Source organism: Podarcis muralis, chromosome 1 (genome assembly GCF_964188315.1).
Source record: "Podarcis muralis chromosome 1, rPodMur119.hap1.1, whole genome shotgun sequence".
NCBI lineage: Eukaryota > Metazoa > Chordata > Lepidosauria > Squamata > Lacertidae > Podarcis > Podarcis muralis.
In genome coordinates this window covers 77,883,757-77,898,628 of record NC_135655.1, presented here as the reverse complement: position 1 = coordinate 77,898,628, position 14,872 = coordinate 77,883,757, and the positions used below count along the sequence as shown (strand labels likewise).

Here is a 14,872-nt window from a genome sequence, read left to right as displayed (position 1 = left end):
ACAGATTGCATACCCACATGTTAAAAATGATTCTCACTGGCTTGAATTATGCTGCTCTGCCATCTGGTGGCTGACTGAAAGCAATGCACCCATTTCAGATGAGCAACATTGTTTTCTTGTCCCCCTTTAGACAGATTGTCCTTCTTTCTTTTGAGTTCGGTTTCCCCAGTGATCCAACATGGTGGGTGCTCTGGTACAATTTTTCTATTCCACTCATCTCTGCCTTTGGCAAATGGGACTGATAGAACACACAGCGGACACTCCCACACCAAACAGGGAACTAACCATTTTCCTTTACTATTTGGGAAGTAATGGGGGGGGGGGGGATTCACTGTTTCCATAAACATATATGAAAACAAAACAAATGGTGCATATGCTTGCAGCCACTCACAGGGAAGAGATCCAGCTACAGTACATAAATTAACTCACATTTTAAAACTGGGTAAGTTCTTACCTGTTCTAAACCTCCAAGGGCACACATTTAAAATATAATGAACTGACAGTACCAATCAAATCTAGTAATATTATTGGACTCAAAGGATAAGCTAAATTAATCAGGTCTATGTTCAAAACCTTCACTTATGCAAAAATTACACCATATGGATTAGCACCATACAGAACCACACAGAAGTTGTGTTGGTTATGTCAATCTTCTATGGAAAGAAAACTTAATCAGAAACCTGGTACACAGTGCATTCAGAACATAGTACTCTGGATTGGGATAAAGAGGCTTCAGAGAGAGAAATCAACATTGTGAGCATTCTGGTCTATCATTTTAGTGGCAGTCATAAGAAGAGTTTGCTTCATAAATGCTAGGGATAGAGGCGTTAGACATGAGGCATAATTTAAAGGAAAAATTCCTCTTATGAGTGCACAAAATGTGTAACTGGAAAATGAACAAGCTGACTACACACAGATTATAACTAGAGAGACAGCCACTAACCATTGCAACACAAACAAATGGAAAACGAAAAGGCAGACATTAAATTTTAAAATACTCACTTGCCGATATCATCTTGGTCAGCAAACTTCTCATCGTTGAAGCCAAACTGGTCAATAAAATTGGACGTCATTTGTTGCATCTGATAATCAGAAAAGGCCTGGCAACCCCAGGACCAATGACAGTGATATAATGATTCTAATAATAGTCTAAATACTACTTGCCCATTTTGCTCCAGAAACACTTTCTCCTAAATTATTTATCTATGAACTATCGAATGTTGAAACTTGAGGGCCTTAGGGCAAGTGCTTGGTAACAGTTGCTCTTCTGTAATGATTCAGTTACTTTTTCATAAAGTAATAATTAACTTAGGCCTGAAGTTACTCTTTTAAAAACTATAGGTAAAAAGGCAACAAGAGTTTGGATACTCTTACAGAAGTAGCTTGAAGAGAAACAGTGTGACACCTCCATCAAATTATTTGAGGAAGATAAAGGGAAGTCTTTTTTGGATCCAGCAGAAGTTACATATATTTTGGAGGCAGTATCTACAAAGCAATTTCCTTACTAAGAAGGTTGCATCCACTAACATGGTTCTGGTAAATGAATTAGGTGCCTCGTGATGCCACCAAACAAGGCATTCAACAAATATTTAAGATAGCATCTTAATTTTCTGCATAGGCCACAGAAAAAAGAAAAGCTACTGCAACAGTTTGGAGCTCTTTTAAGTAAGCATGATCCAGAGTAACTTTTCAAGCTGTCATCACTAACTGGCTAGAATAAGCTAGACTCAGATTTGATGAACTACCATGGCACAGATGAAGACAGCTTTTATGCCCATGGATGGAGAAATCCCCAAAGTACGTATCAGGAGACAGGGGGAGAAAGAGGCTAATTCTAGAATTGCAGCTAAACTAAGGCTACATTTTCACAGACAGTAAAGCAGATTTTTCGAGTGCCTTCTTTGAGTACACAGCCAGAAACTGGGTGATTTTGTCGGAAAGAGAACTGTGCTAGAAAAAATAGCCTCTAAAGCACTAGTCATATGTGCCTTTGGTGGTACAACTGCCAACAACCATTTCTGCAGGATCAGGGGTACACAAGACTGTGGGAACATGTGGTCTGCTTCCCCTCCCAGATAAGATTATAACCCTCTTTTAGTTCCACAGTCATGACCATAAAATAACAGTTAACTCACGATCAGGTGATAATACAGAATATATATAATTAGTTCACTAAGACTGTTAAGAGAAATAACACAAGTATTTCCAGCTTGAGGGTGCTACACATTTGTGAAAGCAGGTAACTACACTTTTAGTTTGCCAGCTGGAACACCTAAAGGAATTAACTGCCTTAACTCTTACAGGTCAGTTCACACGATGTTCCAAGCCAAACATGGTTTGCAGTATTAAAAACATATATTCTGAAATCTCCTTATGTCTCCTCAGAAAGTTGCAACTGACAAGAGTTGTTAGAAAATTAAAATTCTAATCAAATTAATGATGCAGACCAAAATTACTTACATCCTGGAAGTTGTGATCATACATACCCCTCCCCCAAAATTCCACAGCTTTCAATTTTTTCCTCATCTTAAAAATGCTAAATCTAAGTTTTAAAAGTTGCAAATTCCCGAGACAATCGTCTCACCCAAGTTCTTTTCAGTTAAGGCATCAATGCAAACAATTGCAAACAGTCCAGAGTTTGACTCACTTGCTGTAAAGAGGAATCCTGCGAGAAACCAGTTTCTTTAAAATCAATTTCATCGTCACTGGATGAATGTATATGACAAGTAGTAACCTACAGACAGAACAATTAAAGAATCAGCGTCAGAAAAAGGGTTTAAAACAATACGTCCCAGGTCTATACATAGTTCCAAAAAAAATGTGTGTGTGTGTATGTATTAAACGAATTATTAAAAGACCAATCTGCCTGGGGTCTTAATTATAAGAAACTCTGTACTGTTCAAAATCCAAAAGTAGGGCTCTATTTTTGGCAAAGGAATTCTCTAAGACGATACAAAGTTAGTATACTTTGAAAATTAGAGCTGCACACACTTTCAAAACAAAGATAGGATAGCAATCTCTCTTGGACACGGGTGCATATTAATGGCTCCTCGACATCCTGGAAAAAGTGACAAGTGGAATGCCTCGCCTTCCTTGGAGGTTTTAAAGCAAAGGGGTTTTGGGGGGGGCATATGTCATGTATGATCTGGCTGAAATCCCTGCATTGTAGGGGGTTGGACTAGATGATCCTTGGTGTCCCTTCCAACTCTATAGTTCTATGATTCTATGAGTTAGAAAGGTGTTGTCCTGCATTCCTGACAAATAAGGGCCAAAATTCCCATAGAAAATCTCCCAGAAACTTCATCTTATGAAACCTACTAGATCCACTGTGTTTCTTTTGTTTGTTTCTCCTAAAGAACTTGTGCAGAAAGTCTCCCATCGCTCCCTGATTTCATCTGGAAGCTCTAGAAAGTCAAGCAGAAAGCGGTTTAATAAGAAAGCTGCTGCATGTTGTCATGTAAGGCACATTAATTTTCACTCTATTTTATTATTTTAAAATACCAAAAGCATTACAAAAACATATACACTCATCCCCCAACGTAAGGTAGAACCCACAAGCTAGAAATTCTGCCTTGTTCCTTGCTGTATGCAGAAGGAAGACATGTGAGACTTAAAAGTAGAATCTGAGATTCTTCCTGGAGTGAAGATTCACTTACCCATTTCTGGTTCTGAACCAACCCTCTGCTGGCTTTTATCTCTTCCTGTAATTGGTATGTGGCCCTGATAAATTACCCAAAAGGAATGCAGCCTTTTCTAAAGAAACTTCTACTGTCTGAATCACTCTTTGTCCACTTTGTTCCCAAAGTGGGAAACATGATTTAAAATGTGTCTTAAAACAGTTAAAATTGCCTTGGCATAAAACTGATCTACCTCAAAGGGCAAATTTTCATTTTTGTATATAAACAGCCCCTATAACAGATATTACAGACAAAACTAGCAGGGGTAGAGTGAAAAATATCTAACGGGCAGAATCAACCTGTAGAATTTTAGCTTTGCTTAGATATAGATAACATGCACTGACAATCAATTCTGCAGTGATTAACTTTTAAGATGTTGTAGGAGAGGCAGGAACCAATGGGCTGACTGATCAACTCTCAGAGCAAACCCGAAGGTAAAGGCTTGGCATGTGAGAAGGGGAGATAGGGATATACATTGTCCACATTTAGAAATCAGCAATAAGATCAAGTATTTGTTTCTTTAAAAGTACATCACTTACCTTTAATAAGCTGCTGCACTAATGTACAATTTGGCCCTTTATCCGTACTGTGCACAATACAGTTAGCTATTCTTGTTAAGTGACCCATGTAGCCATATCGTCTTCCTCCTTCAGCCCTGCAAGAATTCAACAAATTTTATTATTTAAACAGGCAGTTGTTTAATCTGTTAGTTACAGACTGTTCTCTCTATAGATTTGGAAGAGTATATAAGTAAACGAGATGGTTGTTTGGCAAAGAGAAGAGAAGAGAATGTGACTTGGTCAGTCCTTCACAAAAAGGCCAATCAATTGTTAGGCAGTTAAAATATTTCAAACTCTGCTCCTCAATTTGATTTCAAGAGCTGTGCAGAGTATCATATGGGACAAATGTTAGTTGTGGTGGGGGTTGATTACTTTTACAGAATACACAACTCTATAATATAGCCATTAATTCATCAAGATTTATTTAAATTCACATCTATGCCTATGCTGTGCATACAGCGATCTCCGTTAAAACAATTTATGACTCTTCAGATTTAGCTCAAATATAAAAACATACTGAAGTTAAATTAGCAAAAGCAGACCCATATATTGCTTGTGCAAAGCACATACCCACAAACAGCAGCAGTGAACACTGCAGGGATAGAAAGAGAGAGAACTTGCCTAACCTTCTCCACTCAAGAAGCCAGTGATTTGAACATATTCCCTCTAGGCCAAAGTAGTATGCTTTGTGAACATCAATCAAGTACAGTTAATATTTTGTTTAAATTTGTGTTGAATTAAATCAAGTACTATGTTACTTCCCAAATAGTATACAGCATGCATAACTACAAATGCAGGGAATGGGTTTTGATTACTCACTGTTTCTTCTCATTCATTTCCCATGCTTCAAGTATTCGTTCTATTAAATGGCACTTAAGGAAAAGCTATAAAACAAAAGCTTCCTTAGTTTTTTTTTGCAATATATATTTTTGCTATATATCTTCAAATATACCATGTATATTCCCCCCAACCGATCCTTCCAGTTCACCATATTCTAAATTTGAAAAAGAGTACAAGACTGAAATGATTATTACTCTGCAGCTCTACTTCAAAATACTCTCTCACAAGTTAATAGCTGCACTGTTGCCAGCTTAAAAAAAAAGGCGTGATTTTCTTGGCAAAACATGACCTATTTAATCTAGCAAAAGGAACTAGTAGCTGATCTATACTTAGATCAGCAACTTTATTTCTTGAACTGCAGCTGCCATTGCTCTGGAGTACAACACTTCTGCTAAAACCAAAAACTGTTTTTGTTAGAGGAAGGTAGCAGGACAGTGGTAAGCGTAAAAGCCTTACAACAGTAATTCAACTTTTTCATCCTCTTGGTCACCTTGCTTTTATTCATCTTACCTAGTTGACTGAGTATTTCTATGTGGGGAGCCTAGCCCAATTATACCTAGAGTACTACAAATAATAAAAACAGCTTACATGTTTCAGCAAAAGGTTGTCTCCAGTGGAATCCTGATCTGAAATTGTACCATTTTCTGTGCTTTCAAATGGACTTGCGAGAATCAATGCAATACAAATTTCTACTTGAGTATGTAAAAAGTTATTCCATGTGTACTTAAAAAACATGTCCTGTAGGGGAAAAAGAAACTAGAGTCAAACATAGCCCTGTTAAAATCCAAGTCTGCTTGTTTAAGTTTCCATGAATTGAACTCTACTCAAAGGATGCTCCCACTGGAAGAGAAGGACAGTAATTTTTGCTGTTTCCTCCCTTCATCCTTCCAAGATCTGGTCCAGAGCAGCACGGGTTGACCCTGCAGAATGGAGTGGAGGATGGCACTCAAGTCTCTAGAAAAAGTGGAGAAAAACACTTCTTCCCATCTGTCAGTGAGAGCCTTCGCTGAAAATGAGTCATTTTGTATACTAAGGATTGTATTCAATGTAGGACTAAGGTGAATATTCTGTTACCACAAGGGTTTCTCATCGTGCGATGAAACGTTCTCCTGCTCTCCTCCTCTCGTGCCTCCCAAATGTGTTCTAAGGTTTTCTTTAACTCTCTGAAACTGATCTGGAGGAAGCAGAAGGGGAATCCACTTGTGCTACTGCTAATCCTTGCTCAAACACAAGTTAGTTGAATGCTGCTCTGAATTGTAGCAAAGTAGTAATAGTAATAACTAAGCCTAGTTTCAGTGTTCTTTAAAAAGAAAATTCAATAAACTACTGTCCCCAATCAACATATGCACAAACCATCTTATGCCACTATAGTATTTGTGTTAGCAGTGCCTCAGAGAAGCCTATGGATGGAAGATGCAGCAGCTCTGCTAGCAGAGATTTCTGCATTCCCAACAAAACAGACTACTCATGAATATTAGAGTATATCACATCAGCTGATAAGAATTCCTACAAAAAGTGACAGCTGCTCATGAAGATGCAAGCTGCTCCCAATACCCTTAACCAAACACAGATTACCGTAATTTTCGCTCCAAAACACGCACTTTTTTGCTCCTAGAAAGTAAGGGAAAATGCCTGTGCGTGTTAAGGAGCGAATGCACTCGACTGGATCCATGGCTGCCGTCAGTCAAGCAAAGCAAGCTTTGCTTGCTTTACAGCCAGGAGGAGGGGGAGGAGCCGAGGAGGGAGGGAGGGAAGGAGAGCCATGGCAGCAAAGCGGGCAGCAGCCGCTTACACGCGAGGAGGGACAGACGGGAGCCATAGGGAGCCGGAAAAGCGCCGCGTAGCCAGCAACAGCTGCTGCAGCCTCAGCTAGCAACGCTCTCTAAACGGAGCAATGAGGCTGCAGAGGGACGGCAGGGCACAGGAGGGCTCTGAGCCACGAGCGCAGTGAAAACCAGTAAAAAAGTTTTTAAAAAGGCTGCTGGGGACAGGAGGGCACGGGATGAGGGAGAGAGGGAAATTACGATTCTCCCAGCGTCTCAGCTGATCCGCTGAGCAGGACTTGGGTTGCAGGGGATTCGCCGTTAGCTGCGTAAAGCAGCAAAGAGGGAGAGAAGGAGCAAAGTGGGAGAGGAAAGGAGCTGCTTACACTGCTGTAAGTGGCTGCTGTCTGGTTGGCTCCTTTAAAGCAACAGTGCTCTTTCCCTCCCCCCTCCCCTCTCAGCTCGCCGAAAAGCTCCTTTTCCACACACCCCACTCGAGCTCCTTCTCCCCTTAAATCCCTCTCCTGCATCATTAGCCACATCCTTTTCCACACACCCCACGCGTGTTCCTTCTCCCCTTAAATCCCTCTCCTGCATCATTAGCCACATCCTTCTCTAACACCCCACGCGTGTTCCTTCTCCCCTTAAATCCCTCTCCTGCATCATTAGCCACATCCTTCTCCACCCACCCCACGCGTGTTCCTTCTCCCCTTAAATCCCTCTCCTGCATCATTAGCCACATCCTTCTCTACACACCCCACGCGTGTTCCTTCTCCCCTTAAATCCCTCTCCTGCATCATTAGCCACATCCTTCTCTACACACCCCACGCGTGTTCCTTCTCCCCTTTAACCGCTCGCCTGCATCATTAGCCACATTCTTCTCTACACACCCCACGCGTGTTCCTTCTCCCCTTAAATCCCTCTCCTGCATCATTAGCCACATCCTTCTCTACACACCCCACGCGTGTTCCTTCTCCCCTTTAACCGCTCGCCTGCATCATTAGCCACATCCTTCTCTACACACCCCACGCGTGTTCCTTCTCCCCTTAAATCCCTCTCCTGCATCATTAGCCACATCCTTTTCCACACACCCCACGCGTGTTCCTTCTCCCCTTAAATCCCTCTCCTGCATCATTAGCCACATCCTTCTCTACACACCCCACGCGTGTTCCTTCTCCCCTTAAATCCCTCTCCTGCATCATTAGCCACATCCTTCTCTACACACCCCACGCGTGTTCCTTCTCCCCTTTAACCGCTTGCCTGCATCATTAGCCACATCCTTCTCTACACACCCCACGCATGCTCCTTGTCCCTTGAATGCTTTTCCTTCCCTCCCTACTTAAAACGTGGTTACAAAGCACGGATCCACATGGATCCTCAGGATTTTTGCACTGGGTCACCCCAGGTTCACCATCAGATCACATAAAATGTCCATGGCTACAGCCTGCACCAAAAAAATCACACACCCACTGTTTCATGGGGCTGCAATGGCGCAAAAACGTGGTTACAAAGCATGGATCCACATGGATCCACAGGATTTTTGCATTGGGCTACCCCAAACGCACCGTCAGATCACGTTTGTGGCCACAGCATGAACCACAAAAATCATACATCCACTGTTTTGTTTAGAATATTTTTTTCTTGCTTTCCTCCTCTAAAAACTACGTGCGTGTTATGGTCAGGTGCGTGTTATAGAGCGAAAAATACGGTATATGTATGTACTGGCCAATTTTATTCTGTTTAAGATAAAACAAATAGTGCCTGTGTCTCCATCTTAATTTATGATGGTGCTATGGCCAATAAAGCACAGCCCCATTTTTCTAGACTTCTGAACTCATGGGACATTCCTATTTCCCACAGTTGCATCTGCCCCTAACAAATGATTAAACTATTTGTAACAAACTACACATTATGCATGAGGTCTGAGGTTGGAACCCCAACTTTCAAAAGAACTGAAATGCCTGTAGGGAAGTGCAAATTTGTTTGCAATGGAGGGGACTTAACTCTCTACTCCCACCCCATTTTCAAGTTGAAAATCTCCATTCATCCAGAGGCCATTTTCCCTATGGAGAGAATATCAGTGAATGCCCCCAGGTCTCGACACACTGCTGTCAACCATAGTTCATGACTGCATTTTAGTGTACTTTTTAAGTTACAGGATCCATTCATGGATATCTCATGTAATTTAATTTGACTTTCAGATACAAAACCTGAGGCAGCACAGAAATATTAATTTCACAGGTAACATTCCATTCAATCACTCAAGGAAATCATAGTATCTTTTACCTGTGTCATGACATAGCAAGATTAGGAACAATTAGCACAATAAAAAAGTTACGAGCATTGCTGTGATAATCTGTGATAGGAAAGTCAATATTGCAAGTATTTATGCACTTACCAGTATAACTCCTATGCTATTGAGCTCTATAAGTTCCAGGTTTACACTGTTTGTATTTGTCTGTAGAAGGCTGGATATTAATCTGATCACATTTAACCTGGTGTTCCCTACAGGTGGATCCAATACACCCCATGTTGTCTTCATAACACTTTTCTAGACAAAAAAGAGAACAAAAATACTGAAATATTACTCAAACTCCAAAGTATTATTTATCCACAAGGGGGAGGGGGCAGGAGGAAACAAGGTAATCACAAAACTAAGTCTGAAACATTTAGCAGAATACCTAAAAGAGAAACTCAATGTTAGTCCCATACATTATGTTCTACAATATCATGGGCTGAAAATGTGAGGACATATATGTAAAATAAGCAGTTCAATGATCAGTTGGCCAATGACAAAACAAGTTCTCAAAGTTGCATTTCTTTTGCTAAAACCATAACAAGATTGAGACTTGGTCTCCTTCCTTTGGCATATACAGAGTATTGGATGGGACAAGGCTATTTCATTCTGTTCAAGGCTTTGAAGAAGCCAATAAATGGCAAGTCACTCTTGCTGCTTGGCATGGGAGAACAGGGAGGAGACTGGCATAACTTCTCAACTTCTTCAAAGCCTCACTTACCAAAGTTGGAAGGTAGATCAGCCTTCCCTAATCCAGTGTCCTCCAAAGGTTGCTAGACTACCACCTATCATCCTTGACCATTGGTCATGCTATTTGGGGTGATGGGAGCTGGAGAAAATATATACAGTGCACTAGGATGGGGAAGGCCGATCTAGGCAATCATGCTGCAAAGCTTGGTTCTGCACGTCAAGAAAGGGAAAGCAGCAGAACTAGAATCGGGCAATATAATGCTCTCAGTTTCCTTGGCAATGGAGGTTCACTTCTACACTGGGAACACAAAATGAGGAAGAGAGGGGAGAAGCAGTTTGGTCGCTGAGGTGATAGAGAGACTCCCTCTGGGACTGGAAGAAGGGTGGCTTATTTACTTATTTAAAATATTTATCCACACCTTTCCACCCCATTACTGAGATGCCCAAAGGAGATGTCATATAATATTAAAATAGCAGAAATAATATAATAGCAAACAAAGCAAACAGCAAACACAACAGATTAAAAACAACTCTTAAAAGCCAAGTGTATATAGGTTACCCACCAATGTCCAATTCATCAAACAGTGGATGAGTGCCCTCAAAGCTGGAACAGAATGGCTCCAATTTCACATGCACTAAATGTTTTACTTACTTTGGGGGGCTCCAAGAGCAGTTCATGGAAGGATGGAAGTCGTGCTTTTATGGCTTCTAATACACTCTTGTTGACCAAATATGTTGAGTGGCTCATACCTGGTGGGCAAATCTCTATGTGACCTTCAAATCTAAAATGAAGAAAAGGTAAGCTCTTTAACACAGAAAGCACAGCTACTTTAAAAAGACAGATAGATCAGCAAGCTGACTAGGCTAGATAATAGTAAAGGGAACAAATCAAAATTTTTACATTCAACTCTCCTTTCACTTAAGGTGATACAGTATCTGCATTGTTGTTCACCGACCCACATCTAACAATTCTTTAGTCTTTCCCTCAACCCAACACACAGACACACAGTAAAATGATGTTTTAAAAATTCGATTAACATACACAAATACTGTCTTCTAAGCAACATGAATCTCATATTTTTGCAGTGATGTATTCATGATGACCCCATTTCAGAAGCTTCCACTTGGACTGTGCAAGACTTATTATTTCCAAGAATGTGTATAAGATAAGTGTTTAGGTACAGATAATGTAGTCACAATTTACATCAATTTAACAGAATCATAGAATTACAGAATTGGAAGGGATCATGAGGGTCATAAAGTTCAACCCCCTGCAATGCAGGAATCTTTTCACAACGTGGGGCTCACGACCCTAAGAAGTAGTGACTCATGCTCTACCAACTAAGACATCAATATAAACTAATGACATTAATTTACACAAATGATACCATATTGTTCCAACTGTTCCCTATAGTGAAATCAGTGCCGCAATGGACAGAAAGTGGCCTTTTACATGTATAAACTGCATTTGTTAAACACCTTCTTACTATCCAGAATCCACAAAACTAGGTAGAGATCAGAAAAATGCTCATTCAGAAACCTTTATACATATGCAACTGCACAAAGTCATCTGACCAGGGTGGAAACAACGCAACTGCTGCTGGATAAAATACTGTTAAACAGTAGAAACATTAAAAGACAATCTTACGTTGGCCGTCTCGTTTCCAGTAAGGTCAGCAATATCTGAATTGCACTGACTATAGCTGATTCGTTTTTCTCTTTATGGAATATATTTGATAGCAGCTGTTCTATGATTTCTTTTCTAAAGAGAAAGAAAACATTGTTGGAAATTTAACATTCCCTTTTGTAGGTGTAGGCATCTGAAGGAATGCTTCTCCTTTTATCAACCTGCCCAGGTTCTTCTCATTGTTCCACCACCAGAGGCAATACATTCAGTGGTGGCACATGATAATAGTGCCTTTTCTACAGTGACACATCTATTATAAACCAGGCACCAAATTTTTTAACATTCCAGTGCTCAGTTAAGACATGTCTTTTTGCTCAGGCATTTATGGAATATTAGACTGCTTCTAGGCTAAATTTGTATTTTAACCTGCTATACTTAATTAATTGGATATAGCATTGCTTCAAAACTGTATCAGACCCCTAGATCTTTTGCAGGGGGGAGGGGACACTAAATATATTCTGAAATGAATAAATACATATTTTTCAGGAAAGGCATACATATGGCCTATAGTTTGTTCTTTGGTCCAGAGATGCTTGCGTTTTTCTTTAATAAAAGAATCAGAATTATTTTAATAGCAACCCTAATCCTTGTAACAGTAATGGCAAGCTCAGAAGCCAGGAAATGATCACATGGCACTAAAATACTTTCAAAACTGGGGGAACAGTCTTGACCAATATAAACATTTAGTATTTCTGGACATTGCTGTTATCTACTATGCACACAAACTCTGCCCTTGGCCACCTCCCCTTTAGTTCTTGACTGCAATCCTACAACCCACACTCTTGACAAAAGGTTAACTCCCTTGCTCAGTTCCCATTCTGTGGATAATATCAGGCCATATACTTCACCACGGCCGGTTATGTACTGCAAGCATCAACAAATAGTGCATAAAATTTATTTGTGACCCCTTTAAAGAGTACAGATCCTAGTTTTACCATTCATAGATTTCAAGGCATTAAGTTACTTTAACATCTGCTTATATAGATAAAAAACATAAATAAGTTTCCTTAGTATCAATGTCATCACCTTTGCAAACCATGTACTTTCTCTCTCTGAGCCTTTTACTATTTCCTCTACTTGCATGCACAAGAGGGAAGGAACAAGCAGGGAAGACTGAAACTCATGCTTGCTTATCTCTGTAATGTCAAACCATGGTTTAGCGTAACACCTGAACTAGGTCAGAGTATAGTGCATCTCAAGGTTGTTGCTGTTTATTTATTTATTTTAAAAATACACATTAAACTTTTTTATCTTTGTTAACGTGATCTAAGCATTTTTATGTCTTGTTTCTTACAGAGAATGCACTATCATACTTCAGAACTTGCATTCAAGTTACATCATTCTCCATGGCACATGCAAAGCATTCAACATTTCAAAAAATGTCAATATCCATGGAATATATACATACATCTATGACAGCAATGGCAACATCAAGTCAACCTACTTTTCTAGTGTTGCAAGCAGTGGATCTGGTTCTGAACTGTTTTGTACTTGTAGCATCTGGTCTCTACTCAAGCGGATAATTTCACAGAGTGACTGGGATGCGTTTGAGTGTCTCTAAACAACAAGGACAGTTTATGGAATAAAAAAAAAACCCTACAGTATTCATTGATAGTTAGCACCAAAGGTTAAGACTTAAATGCAAATTCACCCAATTCCCGGAAGGCAACACAAATTATGAGTGTTAAGCTACAGGACCAGCAGCTCCTCCTTATACGCTTCTCATTCTGTATAGAATGCATGTGACAAAATTGAAGTGTGTGGATTTTGTAAGCAAGGCATAACTACGCACAGAAAAGTTTTAAATCAGAGAAGAGTGGCTTTTTGCCCCTTGGGGGGCACATGTGGCAGTGGGTGGGTGGGCAGGAGCTGCATGCCAGTGGGTGGGGCTGGTGACAGTATCTCCTTTTACTGCTCTGAAGCTTGAACAAAACACATTCAACTCCCCTTTTCACACAGACACAATCATCTCCCCCAACTCCCTCTCTCACACACTTTTAGCAGGATCCTCTCCAGAAATCCTGTTGCAGACAAGATTGCTATCTCCATAATGCTTAGCAGTGCAAGACAGCAGATTTTTTTTGCCACAGTACAAGTGATGGTTTATCATCTGGGTGATGGGGAGAAGTGGGAGGGGCTCTGTGGGGCTTGGCATGGAGAGCAGCAAAGGACAAAAATTTCCTACAAAATTTACGTGAATATGAACCATGACATGTATTCCTTACATCTTCATCTTGAGAAGGATGCACAATTTCCACAAGCCGCTGAATTATTTTTTCTTCATTCAACCACTGTAGAGACATATGGGAGAGGGGAGGAAATTAAGTCTCCTTTCACATTTTCATCAGTCACACAGATAGAATAGATAGTACCACCCACAAGCGAAGTTATACATTAAAAAGTGCATTCCCAGAGATAACAACATCAGTAAGACTTCAGAAACTTGAAGGAACCCATAAGCAATATTACCACATGCAAAGTATAAAAACCAAGAACATGAGTATGGGCAATCTTTAAGGGTGCCAGGGAGAAAGAAAGGATCTCTAACAATTATACCAGATCTTTTTGTATTTATTTTTGGGAGTGGGGGGAGATGCCCTACACTAGTACACTGATTAGTATATATATTAATTATCTGTCATGTTGCAGAGAAGGCATCCGGTACTGTTTCTACTCTAACAGCAGCTGGTAAGTTTTTTAGCATTGCAATATACCGCCAAATCTTTAAACAACATACCAGCATTCTCCCCACAAGGTATACAAGAAGAATATTTTGAGACATTTGCATATGTTCTGCCCTTTAATATGAATCATTTCTGCTAATTAAATATGTTATGACTGGGTAGACCCACCAAATGAAAAAAATAAGACCTCTTTTGTTTACCATCACTCCAGCTTTCTGTGACTGGCATATTATATTTTCTCTTATGCTTGCGCAGACTGATTTTAAGTGACTTATGCTGCCATATAGCATTCCATTGCTACATGTCCAGTTCCTCCTGGAGATCATGTTCCTAAGTTTACTTAAACCCCAACAGCATTCATGTAGATTTTTCAATATTTATTTCTGAAACCAGGCCTTTAAGATCATCCTCTGCTTCTAAAATTACTAATTCAAAGACTATGAGAGGCCCATTTAGCTTTTCTCTGATTGTGGAATTAGAAATAAAATTAACATTTGTGTTCTGCAAGTCTGCACAGTGTAAACCCTAAAGGCCAACAATGAATCAATTCGCAGTTCCCTGAAGGGATTCCAAATATGCATTATCTGCAGTCCTTCCAACCTTTGTGGAACAAAGATAGGAAAATTTCGGCATCACTGTGTTCCTCCTCCATTGATTCAGACGTGTGTGGTGGTG

General features: G+C 40.1%; 1 protein-coding gene across 10 annotated transcripts in view; it reads right to left on the bottom strand.

The window, feature by feature from the left end:
* The window catches only part of PPP6R3 (protein phosphatase 6 regulatory subunit 3), a 61,683-nt gene that overhangs the window by 15,529 nt on the left and 31,282 nt on the right, over nucleotides 1-14,872 (bottom strand). For 8 of the 10 annotated variants that reach the window (XM_077931997.1, XM_077931994.1, XM_077931984.1 and 5 more), the window contains 11 exons: nucleotides 13,739-13,804; nucleotides 12,958-13,070; nucleotides 11,475-11,588; nucleotides 10,479-10,608; nucleotides 9,239-9,391; nucleotides 5,666-5,815; nucleotides 5,057-5,121; nucleotides 4,217-4,332; nucleotides 3,319-3,404; nucleotides 2,648-2,734; nucleotides 1,003-1,100 (listed from right to left, as the gene is read on the bottom strand). In XM_077931997.1, coding sequence (XP_077788123.1) covers nucleotides 1,003-1,100; nucleotides 2,648-2,734; nucleotides 3,319-3,404; nucleotides 4,217-4,332; nucleotides 5,057-5,121; nucleotides 5,666-5,815; nucleotides 9,239-9,391; nucleotides 10,479-10,608; nucleotides 11,475-11,588; nucleotides 12,958-13,070; nucleotides 13,739-13,804 — 1,178 coding nt within the window. The remainder of the gene's footprint in view (nucleotides 1-1,002; nucleotides 1,101-2,647; nucleotides 2,735-3,318; nucleotides 3,405-4,216; nucleotides 4,333-5,056; nucleotides 5,122-5,665; nucleotides 5,816-9,238; nucleotides 9,392-10,478; nucleotides 10,609-11,474; nucleotides 11,589-12,957; nucleotides 13,071-13,738; nucleotides 13,805-14,872) is intronic. The other 2 variants (XM_028735863.2, XM_028735885.2) reach the window with 2 other exon arrangements.